Genomic DNA, 21306 nt, shown 5'->3' with positions numbered 1-21306 from the left:
AGTAGGGGGTGGAGGTCGGGGGAATACACTCACACTGGTATATTTGCAGGAAGGTGTCCGTCAGTTTGCTGGTAAAGATGGGCTCTGGCAGATCCCTGAAATATTGCTTTAGCAGGTCGGCCACATCGTACGCTGACTGCTCCACATAGCTGACATTGTCGGGAGAAGCCTCGTTCATCTGTCGCAGAATCTGAATGCGAGATTTTACTCCGGACTTGCGGAAGATTCCCACCTTAAAATGCCAACAAGACGTCACATAATTAGAATCAATGGAGGAGGAGTCATGTTTCTAGAATCGAATTCCATGGTGCCAGGTAGTTTGGGACTGGTGTTGGTTGTTCTAGTTATTTTGGCTGAAGGTGTACATTTGTTGTCAACCAGAGACCGTAGAGTTTAGATTATAAAATGGCATTATGCTGTATGTGGGTGCAGGTGGTGTAATAGGGCCCCCCCCCCCAACCCAGTTTAGAGATGCTTGTTCCAGTTTGACGTAGATGGCCCATTTCATGACTCTTGAAATCCAGTTGACCTCACTGTCCAAAATTTGCACAGGATAGTCTTCAAAAAAAATTGTCCATATTCCTAAAAGGTGTAGAAGACTACAACCTGACCTACAGAATTGACCTCTGGTTGTTTTGTCTCCCTACTTGAACAACCATCCTTCCAAACCAAACTATCACCTACATACAATGTTGTCAAGTGGTTTGACAAAAATATCCCCCCGCTTCAGCCATGTAACTCTTATGGTCATTACCTGGCCCAGACTTGATGGCTGTATGGCATTTGGGTTATGGAAACAAAAGGGTGGTTTCCCAAAAATTCCACGCCTCTCATTATGTTCTTGGAAAACCCAACATCTGCCTTGACCTAAAGTCACCGATCTACAGATATTTTTGCATAGTTCCAACTTGGACCATACCATTGCGGTGGCATCCCTATGGAGATCACCATAGTGGACACCGCTACTACAGTGACCTCCAGGAGCTTTCAGGTCCCGTGCCGAGCGGCTGTCCTGCTGCTTACTGAACTCAGCAGGTCAGCAGCTCTGCATGGGCGCCATTCAGAGAACACTTTATATTCCCTCAATGAATACAAAGCATTCTCTAATTGGACGAAGTGGGGCAACAAGGAGGTGATGTCAACGATCTCCACCTCCTCTAATACCCAGCATTCAATGTTTTGAAGAGCTATTCCTCCATCCTGATCAAAAGAACAGCAGCCTAGGACTTGAACTCAGTCTACACGCACCAAATTTTCCAAACGGGTTCACCTCCTCTAAAGGGAACATCCCCCACCTTTCGATTTTTCACCAAAACCCATTGTCACCTCTACTGGTCCAGCATTATTATGTAGGTACCAGTTCTTATTTTATCTAGAAAGCAGTTTTTCTTACCATATCCCTTTGCTTCCGCAGGCTGCCTCCCCTCTCTGTGAAGTTGCTTCTCTTCACCACTCTTGGTTGCAGGCATTCTGATGTCATTGTGTACAATGCAGGACCAGCAGTCCTGCATTGTGAGGATGCCAAGAGCCTGCCCGAAACGTCAGAATGAAGAGGAGAGCGTTGGCTGCTGGGGGAGTGAGAGATCAGGCAAGTAAAAATGCTATTTATTGTTCCTCTAGATCAGGGGTCTCCAAACTTTCTGAACAAAAGGGCCAGTTTATGGTCCTTCAGACTTTGAGGGGGCCAGACTGTGGCCAGTGGGAGTAAAGAATTCCCCATCATTGGCATCAGTGGGAGGAATAGTGTCCCGTCATTGGTGTCAGTGGGAGGAATAGCGTCCCCTCATTGGTGTCAGTGGGAGGAATAGTGTCCCATCATTGGTGTCAGTGGGAGGAATAGTGTCCCATCATTGGTATCAGTGGGAGGAATAGTGTCCCATCATTGGTATCAGTGGGAGGAATAGTGTCCCATCATTGGTGTCAGTGGGAGGAATAGTGTCCCATCATTGGTATCAGTGGGAGGAATAGTGTCCCATCATTGGTATCAGTGGGAGGAATAGTGTCCCATCATTGGTGTCAGTGGGAGGAATAGTGTCCCATCATTGGTGTCAGTGGCAGGAATAGTGCCCCAAGGGCCAGATAAAAGGCAAGCAAAGGGCCACATCTGGCCTCCTCCCCAGGGCTGCAGTTTGGAGACCACTGGTCTAGACCAACACTGGCATTTAACCCTTGCAGTACAGGGGAAAAAAAAAAAAAAAAAAAAAACCACACACTACAAGGGTACCTTTGCAATTTCCCCCAGAGTTCAGCTTTGAGGCCCAGTGAGCGAACATTCGTACCTGATCCAAGCACTGGCTGCGGATGTAGCGCATGGCTTGCTGGATGCTTTGCGGAAGAGGTTGACCCGTCCTTTGCACATTGACAATTGGTGGGACAGCGAACACGGCTCGTCCTCTGTAGTCCGGGACTTTACACCTCTTCATGAATTTGGGCACCGTCCTAGAGTCATAGAATGATGGGAACACACATTGTAAAAAAAAAAAAAAAAGAAGAAGATTTAATAATAATAAATAATAATTATTATATTATTATTAATAATGAAGCGGACATTCGCTCACATTTGATGGTCATCATAAAAGCCACGTTTATATAAAAAAAAAAAAATAAATAAAAGGGAAAAAAAGGAAGAAGGACACGAATGTATTTTTCACCCCGGTGAATGTTTGCCTCATGCACCGCAGATCTGCTTTATAAATAGGGTGAACTTATCTCCCTAATGTTGTAGCAAATATTTGGCAAAGTCGGTTGAATAAAAAAAAAAAATACGCCCCTTCATAGCAAACACCTCCGTCAGTAAAAAAGGCTGCAAAAGCCATTCAACCGAAGTGGTGCTGCGCGCCCGGGTAATTCATTTCTGACCACTAGAGGGCGCCAACAGACAAATTACTACAAAACCCTTTTCAGGACATATACTGTGTTTTGTGTTTTGTTTTTTACCGGCGTCTACATTTTTATTTAATTATTTATTTTTTCATGGTCAGATATCGGGACATTGAAAAATGCATTTACCATGCAGAATTGTTTCCAAACAATTCCCATTAGGGTCCCATGCTCCAGTCCGGCAGTCTATATGTAGGGGGGGGGGGGGGGGAGTTTGCACCATGTGACAGAGCCACGGACACCTTTTCACCAACATGGCGCAAAATTTATGCAAGGAGTGCCACGCTTTGATGCATTAGGCTGGGTAATCCCCTCAGTTTTCAAAGCAGCTGCGGTCAGCTGTGATTTAGATGCGGTTCACATGCAAATTTTTTGGGGTCTTTACCATTAGCCGGTTGTTAAGGAGCGGGGAGGGGGGGGGCGGGAAGCCGGCTGCTGCATCCTTAACAACGAATGACTCATCAGCTGTCAGCGGGGCATTCCTCACCGACAGCTAAAATGTAAAAAAAAAAAAAAAAAAAAAAGCCATTGCTGCCAATAATTTCGGGTCTGGTATGGATTGTGAGGGGAACCCCCATGCAAAAATAAATTAAAAAAAAAAAAAAAAAAAAAGCGCCAGAGGCCCACCCCAAAATCCATACCAGACCCGGGAAAGGGAAAGGGGGGGGGATGAGAGAGTCCCCCCCCCCCCCCCCGAACCATACCAGGCCACATGCCCTCAACATAGGGGGTGCTTTGGGGCCGCACCCCAAAGCAAAGCCCCAACCCTAAAGCACATGTCCCCCAAAGCCTCTCGTCAGAGCCCCCCCCCCCATTGAAGGCATGTGCCCTTGTTCAGCGGTTTGCTCGTTCCCCCCCACCCTCTTCCTGGCCTGCAAGGCTGCGTGCTCAGATAAGGGTCTGGTATGGATTTTGGGGGACCCGTCATTTTATAATTTTTTTTTTTTTTAATTCTGGCGTGGGAGTTCCCCATAAAATCTGTACCAGACCTGAAAAGGCCTGATAGAGAATGTATGTATATATTTTAATAATATTATATTATCTCTGAACCCAAAGTGTCCCGAAATGACATTGCTGCAGATGGACACAGTTGACCGAATTTGGGGCCCAGTATCTCGGGGCCACTTAGTGCTAAGAACCCCAAATTTGGTGTGCAAACCCAGTGGAACTAGCACCATAAAATTTCCAAAGATGGGGTTCCTAGCACCAAGTGGCCCCGAGATACAGGGCTCCAAATATCAGTTCAGAAAATGTCAAGCACTTTTCTGCAGCAGAGAATGGCATTTTCCATTTTTCGATTTTGGGGCCCCGTATCTCGGGGCCACTTAGTGCTAGGAACTTCAGCTTTGGATATGTTGTGGTACCAGTTCCACTGGGTTTGCACACCAAATTTGGGGTTCCTAGCACCAAGTGGCCCCGAGATACGGGGCCCCAAAGTCGGTTCGGAAAATGAGTATATATATATATATATATATATATATATATATATATATATATATATATATATATATATATATATATATATATATATATATATATATATATATATAGGATATTAAAAGCAGTAAGGTGGATGGAGGAATATATTTTCTAGGAGTGTTGCGGTGATCGGGACACGTTCGGTAGATTTGGATACACCGGCCTGGAAAAATGGAGGAGTGTAGAGGAAGGACGGCTCTCACCATGCCCACCCTTGCTTGCTGGGCACAGAATATTTCTCCATGATGGCGGTGAGTCTCAGCAGGGACAGCTTCTGCAGTAAGTTGAGTTGGGCGGCGGACTGCCTGTTGATCTCCAGGGACGCAGAGCTGAGGCTCGGCCGATGCGAGTTCTGGAAGCTATGCCAGCGCAACTTCCTGTTGGGGAGAGAGAGACATGGTGAGAGACATGAAATCCTGCAATTGGCCCGTGTGAGCCGCAGACTTTAAAACACTGAACTGAAGGCAGATATAAAAAGAAACTGAATAATGAAGCTACCAAAAGCAAATCAAGCACCTGAATTTCACATGATATCATTCTCTTGCAGTCTGTGTACAGCAGAGCTCAGACCGGAGGAGCAAGAAGCAGCACAAAAGGTGTGAATCAGCCATGCTGCAGTGTTCATATACTAACAAGGAGCATGCCGATAGAAGGAGACAGCAGAGTGACAGGAAGATGAGCTCATCAGTCTTCTGCTCCTCCCATCGCCTCCTAGCCTCAGTCTGCAGAGGATATGAATCTCTGTGATCTTTGTGTATTTCCCCCAGATCTGTGCAGTAATCTAGTGTGAGACTTCCTGTAATTAAGACCAATTACTGATGATCTCTCTCCTTGTGCAGGGAGACTGGTCTGGTCTCCGCCCCCACCTGTAGTTTTCTATAGTGGGCGGGGAGGGGCCCCTCCCACAACTCTGCTCTCTCCCTGTGCAGGGTGACTGGTCCCGTCTCCACCCCCCCCCCCCCCTGTAGTTCATCTGTAGTGGGAGTAGCCTTCTAGGTCCCTCCCACATCTTTGATATCTCTCCCTGTGCAGGGTGACTGGTCTCGTCTCTGCCCCCACCTCCTAGAGTTTTCTGTAGTGGGTGAAGCCTGCTGGGACCATCCCACATCTCTTCTCTCTCTTTGTGCAGGTGTGACAGGTCTAGCCGCCGCCCCCTCTAGTTTTTTACAGGAAGCCTGTAGTGGGTGGAGTCTGCTGTGCCCCTCCTACAGCTCTGCTCAGGCTATGTACAGGACAGTGGCGATGTCATGGCTACTTTTACAAGGATTTGCAAAGGCTTCTGGGGCACGCAAAGTTGACGGACATCCTTTGTGGCTATTGGGGAAGTTTATCATCATGAATGTTTTTCAGCAAGGTAGGGCCAAAATCGAGCACAATGGCAGACTAGGAAGAGGTTTTCTTGGCATGCATTCTTCTCCAAGTCCTTCATCCTAAAATCAGCTAGAAGCCCTCCCTGGCAACCCTAAGCCCTGAAGAAGGGGGCTCCTTGGAAATCCCAAAACACGTTGGGCTTTGGTCATCAATGCAAAATCAAAGTTGACTTGGATCAATACTTCAGGTAAAGGGGGAGAGCGCCATTCCAGGACAGATCCTCTAACCCCAACCCGATTATACTTAACATAAAAACCTGTTTTTGTTGCAATCTGTGTTCCCAGATTTTTCATCACCTCCTGTCCATACACATGTCTTAGGTAGAACATTAGACTATGGTAAATGAGGTCATGCCTTTATTATGTAAACATAAATGCAGAAAATCCCGGTGAGGTTTTTTTTTTTCCCCCAGGACTTCCCGGTGTCCATAAAACATTTACCGGATGGGAATCCCCTCATTTCCCAGCTGGTAAATTTAGAATCATTAATATTTTTCAAAGTGTTAAAAATAAACAAAAGTAATCTGTGCTGTGCCACCAGCGTCAGACTATGCAAGAACTACCCAACAGACCCCGTCAACTTTTCTATTTGGGGCATGACCAACCTCTACTGGACCTGGTGTATTCTGGTTGCCCTCACGGCTCTGCTTCTGCTTACTTGACACAAGCACTCCCAAAAAGTTCAAATCTTTGGTTCTAGCTTTTTGGCAGCCTTGCCCTTGCAGTCCCTATCCTAACTGTCAGAAGAACTTGGCTTGGGAATTGTGCGAGAGGCCACCCTCGTCATCTCAAGCTTCCCATACAGGTTACGTGATATTCACTCTTTATTTCAACTGGTGATCATTTTCACAGAACTAAAAAGTGATCGGAAATCCAAAAATTTGAAGTTGCCTTTAGAACAGGAATAGAGGGGAAATCTAATGTGGACACTTGTTCCAGTGACAACCTAAATTTCCCCCTCTTCCTTATTCAACTCTAGGTAAAGGCTTTAAGAAGGAACTTTTAACCAAGGGGCCACACCTAGCTGTACACGTCTAATAAAATGCATACCGTTATGGAGGTTGTTGGTAGAGCCTGAGTACTAACAGCAACCCTTGTTATTTTATTAATTTTTGAAATAACCTAACAAGGGTTGCTGTTAGTACTCAGGGTCTACCAACAACTAAAAGTCAACCTCCATGATGGTATGCATTTTATTAGACCATCTTTATACAGCCAAGCGTGCTACTTGGTTAAAAGATCAAGTATGTCCATCTTAAAAGGTGGCCCTACGGGAGATACAGATGGTGGCCAAAGTTTTGATGGTCCTTCGTGATGGAGGTTGACGTTCAGCGGTTAGTCGACCCCGAGCACCAACAGCAACCCTGGTTAGATTTTATTCTTGGATACTTTATTAATTTATGAAATGACATCATGGATCAAAAAGGACCATCAAAAGTTTGGCCACCATCTGTATCTTATGTAGAGTCATACATACGTGGACATACGTGAACTTTTAACCAAGGGACCACGCTTAGTTGTTCACATATGTCTAATCAAACTTATACCGTCATGGAGGTTGATGTTTAGTTGTTGGTAGACCCTGGGGGCCAACAGCAACCCTTGTTAGATTTAATTCTTAGGTTATTTCAAAAATGAAAAAAATATCTAACAATTAAATCTAACAAGGTTTGCTGTTCGTCTCCAAGGTCTACCAACAACTAAACATCAACCTTCATGACAGTATAAGTTTGATTAGACATATGTGAACAACTAAGCGTGGTCCCTTGGTTAAAGGTTCACGTATGTCCACCTTGAAGGTGACTCTACATAAGATACAGATGGTGGCCAAACTTTTGATGGTCCTTTTGATCAATTAGGTCATTTCATAAATTAATAAGTATCCAAGAATAAAAATCTAATCAGGGTTGCAGTTGGTGCTCGGGGTCGACTAACAGCTAAACGTCCACCTCCTTCACGAAGGACCATCAAAACTTTGGCCACCATCTGTATGCATCTCCCGTAGGGCCACCTTTAAGATGAACATACTTGAACTGTTAACCAAGTAGCACACTTAGCTGTACACAGAGGGTCTAATAAAATGCATACCGTCATGGAGGTTGACGTTTAGTTGTTGGTAGACCCTGAGTATTAACAGCAACCCTTGCTAGGTTATTTCATAAATTAATAAAAAAAAATAAATCGAAGTATTAAATCCAACAAGGGTTGCCATTAGTGCCCAGGGTCTACCAACAACTAAACATTAACCTCCCTGACAGTATATATTTTTATTAGACATGTGTGTACAGCCAAGTGTGGCCCCTTGGTTAAAAGTCTTAAAACCCTAAGTTGTGTAAGAAAGTGAGGGAAGTTTACTGGAAGAAGTGCCCACATTAGAAGATTTCCCCTCTATTCCTGTTATAAGGGCAACTCAAACTGTGGTCCCTTGGTTAAAAGTTCACGTATGTCCATCTTAAAAAAGGTGGCTCTACAGGAGATACAGATGGTGACCAAACTTTTGATGGTCCTTCATGATGGACAGTCATGGAGGTTGACGTTTAGCGGTTATTAAACAATGAGCAACAACAGCAACCCTTGTTAGATTTGATTTTTAGATAGTTCTTAATGAATGAAATAACCCATTTGATCAAAAAGGACCATCAAAAGTTTGGCCACCATCTGTAGGGTCACCTTCAAGGCCTTTAAGGTGGACATAAGTGAACTTTTAACCCATGGACCACGCTTAGTTGTACACATGTCTAATCAAACCTATACCGTCATGGAGGTTGACGTTTAGTTGTTGGTAGACATTCAGCACTAACAGCAACCCTTCTTAGATTTAATGCTTAGATAATAATGAAATAACCTAATAAGGGTTGCAGCAACTAAACGTCAACCACCACAACAGTATGCATTTTATTAGACATATGTGTATAGCCAAGCGTGTTACTTGGTTAAAAGCTTGAGTATGTCCATCTTAAAAGGTGACCCTACAGCAGATACAGATGGTGGCCATAGTTTTGATGGTCCTTTTGATCAATTAGGTTATTTCATAAATTACTAAGTATCTAAGTCCTTCGTGAAGGAGGTTGACGTTTAGCTGTTAGTCAACCCCGAGCACCAACAGCAACCCTGGTTAAATTTGATTCCTAGATACTTTTTAATTTACGAAATAACCTAATTGATCAAAAGGACCATCAAAACGTTTGGCCACCATATGTATCTTATGTAGAGAGTCACCTTCAAGGTGGACACACGTGAACTTTGAACCAAGGGACCATGCTTAGTTGTTCACATATGTCTAATCAAACATATACTGTCATAGAGGTTGACGTTTAGTTGTTGGTAGACCCTGGGCACTAACAGAAACCCTTGTTAGATTTAATTCTTAGATAGAAATTTATTTATGAAATAACCTAATAAGAGTTGCAACAACTAAACGTCAACCTCCATGACAGTATGCATTTTATTAGACATATGTGTACAGCTAATTGCCCCTTGGTTAAACGTTCATGTGTGTCCACCTTAAAAGGTGGGCCTACAGGAGATTTTGATGGTCCTTTGTGATGATGGTTGACCCTGAGCACCAACAGCAACCCTTGTTAAATTTGAGTCTTAGATACTTATTAAAAAATTTTAAAAATAACCTAATTGCTCAAAAAGGACCATCAAAAGTTTTGATGGTCCTTCGTGATGGAGGTTGAGGTTTAGCTCTTAGTTGACCCCAAGCACCAACAGCAACCCTTATTAAATTTAGTGATTTAGTTACTTATGAGTTTATAAAATAAGCGAATTGATCAAAGGGATCATCAAAAGTTTAGCCACGACCTGTATCTTATGTAAGGTCACCTTCAAGGTGGACATATGGATGAACTTTTAACCAGGCCAAATTTCTGATGGTCCTTCGTGATGGAGGTTGACGTTTAGCTGTTAGTCGACCCTGAGCACCAACAGCAACCCTTTGTTAAATTTGATTCTTAGATACTTTCTTAATTTTGTAAAAAACAACCTAATCAAAAAGGACCATCAAAAGTTTGGCCACATCTGTATCTCCTGTAGGGTCGCCTTTAGTTTCTACTTCGCACTATCAATCCTCCGCCATCTGATCTGACAAGACGTTGTATCACTTCTAAAACATCCACCCCGAGTGTTTCAGCCACACACTCTTTCAGCTCGTCATTGGAATGCAAAGAATCCTACGCTGTAATATTTAACAGAATCCTTTGAAGAAAAAATGTGCCAAACACTCTCCCTTTATACATGTGTACAATACATCTGTTGTGGCTCGGGCCGTATTATTCAGCATGCACATAATAATACAAAGTAAAAAGTGTCCGGCTGAAAAACGCAATGCTAATTACACAGTATTGACCTTTGACAGTCAATAAGCAATACTGAAGTAGATACAATTCTTTTATTTGTAATACAGAAATACTTATGGTCCAATGTTACCATCAGCCTCAACCTCCCCCCCCCCCTCTTATTATACTTCACAAATGTTGTTAATTCGTATAAACTGAAGCTCAACTCCAGGAAAATACCTAAAATCACAGACGGAATTAAGAGGCCACTTTATAAAAATGGTTTTCACCGAAGAGTCGCACAGTTTTCCAACTGAATGCAATTTTAAAGTGTGTGTGAACCTTGGGTGAAAGTTGTGTCAACTATGGGTAAAAACCTTTCATAAATAGGATTTCTAGGTGGACACATGACCGTCACACCAGTATGAGCTTTTTTGGATATCCCAAACCAAAAACTCTAAAACCAAGGGCATTAATATGGATTTTTAATCCCCCCCCCCCATGGCTATTAATATGGAGTTGCTCCCCCCCCCCCCACGGCCATTAATATGGAGGAGTTTCCTATGTGGCTATACCATTCTTTACTCTTCTGGGAAGACTTTCTACTAGAGTTTTTGTGAGGCCAATTTACGTCCTTAAGTTGTTATAAAAATACTCATAAATAAACACATACCTGCATGTATTTTTTTTAACCTACCTGGAGCTCGGCTTTAAAAAAAAGACACCATGTCTTGAAAAGGCCTTCTGACCAAAACATTGCCAGTATTTGGGTGAATAAAGTCACTGGCAAGAACTGGAAGGCCATACCGTTACCGCTCCTACACTTGTATCAGCTTAGCATTGCCTCCCATTGTGCAATAAAATTATAAGGATTACACTGGAGACTTACTAGTTGACCTGCAGGTAGATCAGGTTACTTGCAAAGGACAATTGGATATTTACTCTACACATTCTCTAGGTTGCAGCAAAATGGCTATTGGTACTACGTCACCAAAAACTTCAACTAACCTGCACGGCCTGGTTAAGGATGCTCCGACTCCAGAATCTCTCCGTTCCCTCATTTCAGTCTCTTCTGTGTCATTCAAGGAATTGCCGGTGCTGTCAAAGTCACTGGCAGAAGTGCCAACGTCAGATATGGATCGTTCTTCAAAAGCAAGATGACCAGCTTGTTCTTCTCCCGAATCAGTCTCCTCCTCTTCATCGAGGTCAGGGCAGACTGTCCGAGACCACAGTTCGACCATCCTTTGCACCCCCTTTACATGGTTGAGGACATCATCGAGGTGGCCAAAAAGGTCGCTGTTGCCTCCAAGCTCAAAGAGATCCCCGTTGGCGGCTAGCGAAGCTGGTACATTGTCATAGATGCTCGAACGGCTTCCTATAGAACTAAAGGAACCTCTCCTTGGCCTAACTTCCAGTCCATGAGAGTCCATACTGCTACTCACCGAATGGCCTAGAGATTTGCTGCCCATTTTCCAACTCTCCAAAGGTACTTGGGATGCTGGACACAAACTCTCAATTGAAAGGGATCTTGGGAAAGTGCCGGGCTTATGGTCCACAGGGATGCTTACAAGATGATCTGACTTTTGACACAATCTATGCCTTATGCCGTTCTTTCCCGCCATATCAAAATCTTCCAGATAGACCCCCCTACAATGGCTTTCCACATGTGGCTTTCGATAATGGCCACCAGATGAAAATTTAGTCCTATAGTCAGGATGAAGGAATTCTTTGTCATATGCAGGAATGTCCTCACCGTCGTCATCATACCGCCCTGGGCAATGTATTTCCACCGTCCCAGAATGTTCGAGGTCATTAGAAACTAAGGCCCCTTGGTCTTTATTTTTATCTTTCTCCCTCCTCCGCAAGGATTCCATCCTTTTTAAAAAGCCCTTTGATTTCCTCTTCTTAGATTTTTCCTTTGTACCACGCCGATGGGAAGCTAGAGACTGGTCGCTTAGACTCCGGCATGGCTTGGTGTTGGCTGGTGAGCTATCTAAAGAGCAAAAATCAGATGAGGGAGTGACAACTATGTCCATAGCACCCCGACTGCTTCCTACGCTCCTCAAAGAGGTGGCCTCTAGCTCTGTGCTCAGGTCAGTCAATATGCTGTCCCTGCTCGATGTGCTCTTTATCGTAGGCGATCCATTAAAATTCGGAGAAAGGAGCTCCGAAGACTCCAGGCGGGACCAGCGACCCTGGCCCCTCTGGAAAGTCCATCGGTCACTAATAGCACAATGGTCATCTTCATCAGATTCTTCATTCTACAAAAAAAAAAAAAAAAACAAACAGTCAGTGATACCATTTTACTATGAAAAAATTTAGCATTGAGCCAAAAAGCAAAGACATGTTCCCGTTAAAAATAGACAGCGTTGGAATGGGCTGGACAGCATTGGGTTGGGTTGGGCTGGGCAGGGCAGCGTTGCGTTGGGCTGGGCAGGGCAGCGTTGCGTTGGGCTGGGCAGGGCAGCGTTGCGTTGGGCTGGGCAGGGCAGCGTTGCGTTGGGCTGGGCAGGGCAGCGTTGCGTTGGGCTGGGCAGGGCAGCGTTGCGTTGGGCTGGGCAGGGCAGCGTTGCGTTGGGCTGGGCAGCGTTGCGTTGGGCTGGGCAGGGCAGCGTTGCGTTGGGCTGGGCAGGGCAGCGTTGCGTTGGGCTGGGCAGGGCAGCGTTGCGTTGGGCTGGGCAGGGCAGCGTTGCGTTGGGCTGGGCTGGGCAGCGTTGCGTTGGGCTGGGCTGGGCAGGGCAGCGTTGCGTTGGGCTGGGCTGGGCAGGGCAGCGTTGCGTTGGGCTGGGCTGGGCAGGGCAGCGTTGCGTTGGGCTGGGCTGGGCAGGGCAGCGTTGCGTTGGGCTGGGCTGGGCAGGGCAGCGTTGCGTTGGGCTGGGCTGGGCAGGGCAGCGTTGCGTTGGGCTGGGCTGGGCAGGGCAGCGTTGCGTTGGGCTGGGCTGGGCAGGGCAGCGTTGCGTTGGGCTGGGCTGGGCAGGGCAGCGTTGCGTTGGGCTGGGCTGGGCAGGGCAGCGTTGCGTTGGGCTGGGCTGGGCAGGGCAGCGTTGCGTTGGGCTGGGCTGGGCAGGGCAGCGTTGCGTTGGGCTGGGCTGGGCAGGGCAGCGTTGCGTTGGGCTGGGCTGGGCAGGGCAGCGTTGCGTTGGGCTGGGCTGGGCAGGGCAGCGTTGCGTTGGGCTGGGCTGGGCAGGGCAGCGTTGCGTTGGGCTGGGCTGGGCAGGGCAGCGTTGCGTTGGGCTGGGCTGGGCAGGGCAGCGTTGCGTTGGGCTGGGCTGGGCAGGGCAGCGTTGCGTTGGGCTGGGCTGGGCAGGGCAGCGTTGCGTTGGGCTGGGCTGGGCAGGGCAGCGTTGCGTTGGGCTGGGCTGGGCAGGGCAGCGTTGCGTTGGGCTGGGCTGGGCAGGGCAGCGTTGCGTTGGGCTGGGCTGGGCAGGGCAGCGTTGCGTTGGGCTGGGCTGGGCAGGGCAGCGTTGCGTTGGGCTGGGCTGGGCAGGGCAGCGTTGCGTTGGGCTGGGCTGGGCAGGGCAGCGTTGCGTTGGGCTGGGCTGGGCAGGGCAGCGTTGCGTTGGGCTGGGCTGGGCAGGGCAGCGTTGCGTTGGGCTGGGCTGGGCAGGGCAGCGTTGCGTTGGGCTGGGCTGGGCAGGGCAGCGTTGCGTTGGGCTGGGCTGGGCAGGGCAGCGTTGCGTTGGGCTGGGCTGGGCAGGGCAGCGTTGCGTTGGGCTGGGCTGGGCAGGGCAGCGTTGCGTTGGGCTGGGCTGGGCAGGGCAGCGTTGCGTTGGGCTGGGCTGGGCAGGGCAGCGTTGCGTTGGGCTGGGCTGGGCAGGGCAGCGTTGCGTTGGGCTGGGCTGGGCAGGGCAGCGTTGCGTTGGGCTGGGCTGGGCAGGGCAGCGTTGCGTTGGGCTGGGCTGGGCAGGGCAGCGTTGCGTTGGGCTGGGCTGGGCAGGGCAGCGTTGCGTTGGGCTGGGCTGGGCAGGGCAGCGTTGCGTTGGGCTGGGCTGGGCAGGGCAGCGTTGCGTTGGGCTGGGCTGGGCAGGGCAGCGTTGCGTTGGGCTGGGCTGGGCAGGGCAGCGTTGCGTTGGGCTGGGCTGGGCAGGGCAGCGTTGCGTTGGGCTGGGCTGGGCAGGGCAGCGTTGCGTTGGGCTGGGCTGGGCAGGGCAGCGTTGCGTTGGGCTGGGCTGGGCAGGGCAGCGTTGCGTTGGGCTGGGCTGGGCAGGGCAGCGTTGCGTTGGGCTGGGCTGGGCAGGGCAGCGTTGCGTTGGGCTGGGCTGGGCAGGGCAGCGTTGCGTTGGGCTGGGCTGGGCAGGGCAGCGTTGCGTTGGGCTGGGCTGGGCAGGGCAGCGTTGCGTTGGGCTGGGCTGGGCAGGGCAGCGTTGCGTTGGGCTGGGCTGGGCAGGGCAGCGTTGCGTTGGGCTGGGCTGGGCAGGGCAGCGTTGCGTTGGGCTGGGCTGGGCAGGGCAGCGTTGCGTTGGGCTGGGCTGGGCAGGGCAGCGTTGCGTTGGGCTGGGCTGGGCAGGGCAGCGTTGCGTTGGGCTGGGCTGGGCAGGGCAGGGCAGCGTTGGGCTGGGCTGGGCAGGGCAGCGTTGCGTTGGGCTGGGCTGGGCAGGGCAGCGTTGGGCTGGGCTGGGCAGGGCAGCGTTGCGTTGGGCTGGGCTGGGCAGGGCAGCGTTGCGTTGGGCTGGGCTGGGCAGGGCAGCGTTGCGTTGGGCTGGGCTGGGCAGGGCAGCGTTGCGTTGGGCTGGGCAGGGCAGCGTTGCGTTGGGCTGGGCTGGGCAGGGCAGCGTTGCGTTGGGCTGGGCTGGGCAGGGCAGCGTTGCGTTGGGCTGGGCTGGGCAGGGCAGCGTTGCGTTGGGCTGGGCTGGGCAGGGCAGCGTTGCGTTGGGCTGGGCTGGGCAGGGCAGCGTTGCGTTGGGCTGGGCTGGGCAGGGCAGCGTTGCGTTGGGCTGGGCTGGGCAGGGCAGCGTTGCGTTGGGCTGGGCTGGGCAGGGCAGCGTTGCGTTGGGCTGGGCTGGGCAGCGTTGCGTTGGGCTGGGCAGGGCAGGGCAGCGTTGCGTTGGGCTGGGCAGGGCAGGGCAGCGTTGCGTTGGGCTGGGCAGGGCAGCGTTGCGTTGCGTTGGGCTGGGCTGGGCAGCGTTGCGTTGGGCTGGGCAGCGTTGCGTTGGGCAGGGCAGCGTTGCGTTGGGCAGGGCTGGGCAGGGCAGCGTTGCGTTGGGCTGGGCTGGGCAGGGCAGCGTTGCGTTGGGCTGGGCTGGGCAGGGCAGCGTTGCGTTGGGCTGGGCTGGGCAGGGCAGCGTTGCGTTGGGCTGGGCAGGGCAGCGTTGCGTTGGGCTGGGCAGGGCTGGGCAGGGCAGCGTTGCGTTGGGCAGGGCTGGGCAGGGCAGCGTTGCGTTGGGCAGGGCTGGGCAGGGCAGGGCAGCGTTGCGTTGGGCTGGGCAGGGCAGGGCAGCGTTGGGCTGGGCTGGGCAGCGTTGCGTTGGGCTGGGCTGGGCAGCGTTGCGTTGGGCTGGGCTGGGCAGCGTTGCGTTGGGCTGGGCTGGGCAGCGTTGCGTTGGGCTGGGCTGGGCAGCGTTGCGTTGGGCTGGGCTGGGCAGCGTTGCGTTGGGCTGGGCTGGGCAGCGTTGCGTTGGGCTGGGCAGGGCTGGGCAGGGCAGCGTTGCGTTGGGCAGGGCTGGGCAGGGCAGCGTTGCGTTGGGCAGGGCTGGGCAGGGCAGGGCAGCGTTGCGTTGGGCTGGGCAGGGCAGGGCAGCGTTGGGCTGGGCTGGGCAGCGTTGCGTTGGGCTGGGCTGGGCAGCGTTGCGTTGGGCTGGGCTGGGCAGCGTTGCGTTGGGCTGGGCTGGGCAGCGTTGCGTTGGGCTGGGCTGGGCAGCGTTGCGTTGGGCTGGGCTGGGCAGCGTTGCGTTGGGCTGGGCTGGGCAGCGTTGCGTTGGGCTGGGCTGGGCAGCGTTGCGTTGGGCTGGGCTGGGCAGGGCAGCGTTGCGTTGGGCTGGGCTGGGCAGGGCAGCGTTGCGTTGGGCTGGGCAGGGCAGCGTTGCGTTGGGCTGGGCAGGGCTGGGCAGGGCAGCGTTGGGCTGGGCAGGGCAGGGCAGGGCAGCGTTGCGTTGGGCAGGGCAGGGCAGGGCAGCGTTGGGCTGGGCTGGGCAGCGTTGCGTTGGGCTGGGCTGGGCAGCGTTGCGTTGGGCTGGGCTGGGCAGCGTTGCGTTGGGCTGGGCTGGGCAGCGTTGCGTTGGGCTGGGCTGGGCAGCGTTGCGTTGGGCTGGGCTGGGCAGCGTTGCGTTGGGCTGGGCTGGGCAGCGTTGCGTTGGGCTGGGCTGGGCAGCGTTGCGTTGGGCTGGGCTGGGCAGCGTTGCGTTGGGCTGGGCTGGGCAGCGTTGCGTTGGGCTGGGCTGGGCAGCGTTGCGTTGGGCTGGGCTGGGCAGCGTTGCGTTGGGCTGGGCTGGGCAGCGTTGCGTTGGGCTGGGCAGCGTTGCGTTGGGCTGGGCAGCGTTGCGTTGGGCTGGGCTGGGCTGGGCAGCGTTGGCTGGGCTGGGCAGCGTTGCGTTGGGCTGGGCAGCGTTGCGTTGGGCTGGGCAGCGTTGCGTTGGGCTGGGCTGGGCAGCGTTGGACAAGGTGTCCCCATTAGAAGAATAACCCTCTCTTGCTCTTATGATAACATTTTACATTACCCAACGCTTTGACAATGGTCATCAAGACAAATAGAGGTTAAACCTACCCAGTGGAAACTTGACAGGGGTTCCAATTCTTCTTAAAACTAAAATAGCAAATCTTCACACCTGAAAGCTGAAGTTTAATCTTCTAATATTTTGCCTTCCCAGGTTCCAACCCCAACCCCCCTCCCCCCTTACCAACATGCTAATGACACTTTTTTTTAAATAAAACCATTTGTCCACTTTAATTAAATACCTTATTTTAGACCCAGTGAGATCATCACTGGGCCTCTGTGCTTCTCTACACAATGGAGGCAGGCTATAACTGGAAGGAGGGGTCGGCAGGGGGCTGTACATAGCTTCCTGAAAACATCACAGCCCCCCCCCCCCGGCCTCAGTAATCCTCTTAAGGGCCCTCAGCACTGATGCAAACCGTGGACTGGCTTTTAAAAAGGGGTCAAAATGCCTTGATGGGTCAACCTGGGAGGAGAAGTGGCCATTCCTAGACAAGCTTCATTTGCATGCAGACATGCAGTAAGGAATGAGGAATTATCAGAGTACAGTATGTGCCCCCCCATAGCGTGTCCCCCCCCGTCCTATGACCTTATCTTCCCATCCATTACAGGTTTTGGAAGAATTTTCCATTGCACAACAACAAGTCCATACACAAGTTTTCGGGAGCTCACCTGTTTTCGGTGGTAATGAACATCCAGCTTCATAGGAGCGCAGGCATTAAGTGTCATTAGCCGTCTGAAAAACAAGAAACAACAAATACTCAGTTTCCGTACAACTTCTGTACCTCGAGGGGGGAAAGGAAAGTAAAGTGGAGGTCACATTGTAAATTCTCCTAAGTACAGGTTCCATGGCAGCCGGGGCCGGATCAAAGCCCATCTCCATCTACCCGGCCAAGTCCGAGCAAGAGGTGCACTTGGCTACGTACACACGCACAATTATTATTATATCATAAGCATTTATTTTAAGCGTAGAAAATATACAGTGGGTAAGAAAAATAAAAATTTAAAAAAAAAAAAGGAGAAAGAAGAAGAAAAATGCTGTCCAAAAAAATAAAATAAATAATAATAATAATAATAATAATAATTTTATTATTAAAGCAAAGGTCGAAGTCTCCAATGTTTAAATGACACTCCCATATCTAATACCAGATATATCATATGTATGTAAATAGTTTTATGTTAGAATCCACGACCTTTGATTTAATGAAAAATAAATTAAAAAAAAAAAGAAGAATGTTCTTTTTTCAAATATATCATTTTAAAAAAGAATATTCTTCTTTTTTTTTTATTCATTTTTTTTTTATTAAATCAAAGGTCGTGGATTCTAGATATGGGAGTGTAATTTAGACATTAGAGTCTTTGACCTTTGCTTTAATAAGTGTGTGTGTGTGTGTATGTATGTATAATATATATATATATATATATATATATATATATATATATATATATATATATTTTACACACACACACACAATTATTAAAAGGAAAGGTCGAAGACTCTAATGTCTAACTTACAATCCCATATCTATCTAATACCAGATATATTATATGTATGTAAACTGTTTTATGTTGGTATCAGAATAATGGTAATGCCTAAAAAAAAAAATTATATATATAGATCTCCAGGTTGTATAGGATTTGACACGGAGTGCAGGTTAATACCGTTATAGATACACCTATAGTGTGCCTGGTGACTTATGTAACCAAGGGTAATTTTTAAGGAGATAAGAATTTTTTTTTTTTTTTTTTTTTTTTAACCCTGCTGTACATTTTCTATATAATAATAATCTAAATAATATTTTGAATAATAATAATAATAATCTGAATAATACTTTGAATAATAATAAATAATAATCTGAAGAATATTTTGAATAATAATAATAATAATAATAATCTGAATAATATTTTGAATAATAATAATAATCTGAATAATATTTTGAATAATAATCTGAATAATATTTTGAATAATAATAATAATAATAATAATATGAATAATATTTTGAATAATAATCTGAATAATATTTTGAATAATAATAATAACCTGAATGTAACCAAGGGTCATTTTTAAGAAAATAAGGATTTTTTTTTTAACCCTGCTGTACAATTTTCTATATAATAATAATCTGAATAATAATAAAATAATAATAATAATAATTTGGCGTTAGAGTTTTTGGCTGTAGACACACTGAACACGGGTTGACTGCCTCAGACAGGTTCCAATGATCCACAACAGGCTCCGCTGACATTTAAACTCTCACAGATTAGAAATACTTAAAAGAAAATCCATTTAACTCTCCCTGCAACTTGGCCGTCGCTCAGCCGCGGAGCGGAGAGGATTTTAGCACTTCACAGATCTCGGCTGGAAATCGCACACAGAAGGGAAATCCCCCTTTTCATCATCGAATGCAGTTTTGGCTAAAATGTCACCTCACACCCCCCCCCCCCCGACCCCCTCCCCCACGCTGCTTTATAAGAGGGGTTATAAACCAGTTAAAGCTGAAGTTTAATCCGCTTACATTCTGCCTTCCCTAATTCCTCAGTCACCCCCCACCCCCCCACCGCCATCAGAATGCTAATATAAAAGTTTCCATAACATTTATTATTATTTTGATGTCAGCACTGTGTTTCTGCGATTCTCTATGTGATGCAGGCAGATCATGGCTGGTGGGATACAACTGACAGGGAAGGTGGGGGGGTCCTAGCTGCTCTCAGCAGCTAACGCAGCTCTGATCAGCAGAGACAGCCGTTTACAGAATTGAATGTGATGTAAACAAACACGAGATTACAAATGTAAACAAACACGAGATTACAAATGCAAACAAACACGAGATTACTAAATGTAAACAAACACGAGATTACTAAATGTAAACAAACACGAGATTACTAAATGTAAACAAACACGAGATTACTAATGTAAACAAACACGAGATTACTAAAGTAAACAAACACGAGATTACAAATGCAAACAAACACGAGATTACTAAATGCAAACAAACACGAGATTACTAATGTAAACAAACACGAGATTACTAATGTAAACAAACACGAGATTACTAATGTAAACAAACAGGGGATTACTAATGTAAACAAACACGGGATTACTAATGTAAACAAATGCTGGTACATTGGAGTTTATTTGCTGAAGGCAAATTGAAGCAAATGCCCTTGCAGAGAGTGTGCAGTCTAAGATTAGTAAATAAGGGGAAGCTGTATTTACTTTCATCATCCAATCATGTACAAGCAAAAATGCAGTTTTTTTTTCCTTGCAAGGGATTGGGTATTCATTTTAAAATTTAAGCTTTACCTCATTTACGAAGTTCTGGAACAAAACGCCCTTACAGAGTGCGACTACAAAAGTGCGCACAGTCTGCTCGCCTTTAGTAAATCCCCCCCCTCCCCCCCCCCGGCGCATCAATCTGCAATTGCAATGAAATGCAGCCGACATGGGAGGTGCTGATGAATGACCAACCACCTTTTTTATCCCTAATCGGCCCTTCAATCGTTCCTTTTCCAGCTTTTTTTGGCATTTTTTGCCATTGTAAAGTTTTTTTTTCTCTCGGGTTTTGTCCTGGTGATCATCATTACGGTAATGAGAGTGACAGGAATGTCCTCTATTTTGAGTTCTTACCAGAACTCTCAAAGAGGAAATTTCATAATTTTGGAGAGCTCTTCTCTCATTTCCTGTGAAGGGAAATCTCTTGAAAAAAAAAAAAAAAAAATTAAAAAAAAAGGGAAGACTCAAAAAAGGGGTTTGAAAAAATTTAAATACATTTTTTTTTTAGATATATTTTTATCCTAATATATTTGTTTTGTCAGTAGTTATGTCTTGTAACCATATTAAAAAATATATATACCGTATATTATTTAGAAAGATTGCCATGCTTTGTATGGGAAACACTGGATGTCAAAATCCAAAAAAGAAAAGTTAAAAATAATTATATATAAAATAGAATAATAATAAAATGAGATAGAGATAGAGATGATAGAGATAGATATCTATCTATATATATCTATCTCTATCTCTAATTAATATATAGATATCTATCCATCTATCATTAATATATAGATATCTATCATTAATATCTATCTATATTAATTTCATATTATATTTCATATATAATAGATTTTTACCTTTTTTTGGGATTTTGACTTTTTTTTTTTTTTTTTTTTTTTTTACACACACTATCTAGTAAGTACACCCCTCACATTTGTGTAAATCTTTTCTTCTATCTTTTCATGTGACAACACTGAAGAAATGACACTTGTCTACAATGTAAAGTAGTGAGTGTACAGCTTGTATAACAGTGTAAATTTACTGTCCCCTCAAAATAACTCAACACACAGCCATTAATGTCTAAACCGCTGGCAACAAAAGTCAGTACACCCCTAAGTGAAAATGTCCAAATTGGGCCCAATTAGCCATTTTCCCTCCCCGGTGTCATGTGACTCGTTAGTGTTACAAGGTCTCAGGTGTGAATGGAGAGCAGGTGTGTTAAATTTGGTGTTATCGCTCTCACTCTCTCATACTGGTCACTGGGAGTACAACATGACACCTCATGGCAAAGAACTCTCTGAGGATCTGAAAAGAAGATTGCCAAGACCCTGAAACTGAGCTGCAGCACGGTGGCCAAGACCATACAGCGGTATA

At 47.6% G+C, this 21306-nt stretch overlaps 1 protein-coding gene across 1 annotated transcript in view; it reads right to left on the bottom strand.

The window, feature by feature from the left end:
* Positions 1 to 21306, bottom strand: part of STARD8 (StAR related lipid transfer domain containing 8) — a gene marked incomplete in the record, with an annotated part of 136207 nt that overhangs the window by 11748 nt on the left and 103153 nt on the right. Inside the window, 5 exon segments of the mRNA XM_073600761.1 lie at positions 34 to 232; positions 2280 to 2439; positions 4563 to 4736; positions 11018 to 12270; positions 17331 to 17394. Of these exon segments, the coding sequence (XP_073456862.1) occupies positions 34 to 232; positions 2280 to 2439; positions 4563 to 4736; positions 11018 to 12270; positions 17331 to 17394 (1850 nt within the window).

This window comes from Aquarana catesbeiana, linkage group LG09 (genome assembly GCF_042186555.1).
Source record: "Aquarana catesbeiana isolate 2022-GZ linkage group LG09, ASM4218655v1, whole genome shotgun sequence".
NCBI classification, from domain to species: domain Eukaryota; kingdom Metazoa; phylum Chordata; class Amphibia; order Anura; family Ranidae; genus Aquarana; species Aquarana catesbeiana.
The sequence above is the reverse complement of the archived record's forward strand: the minus strand, read 5'-3'. Positions and strand labels throughout refer to the sequence as shown.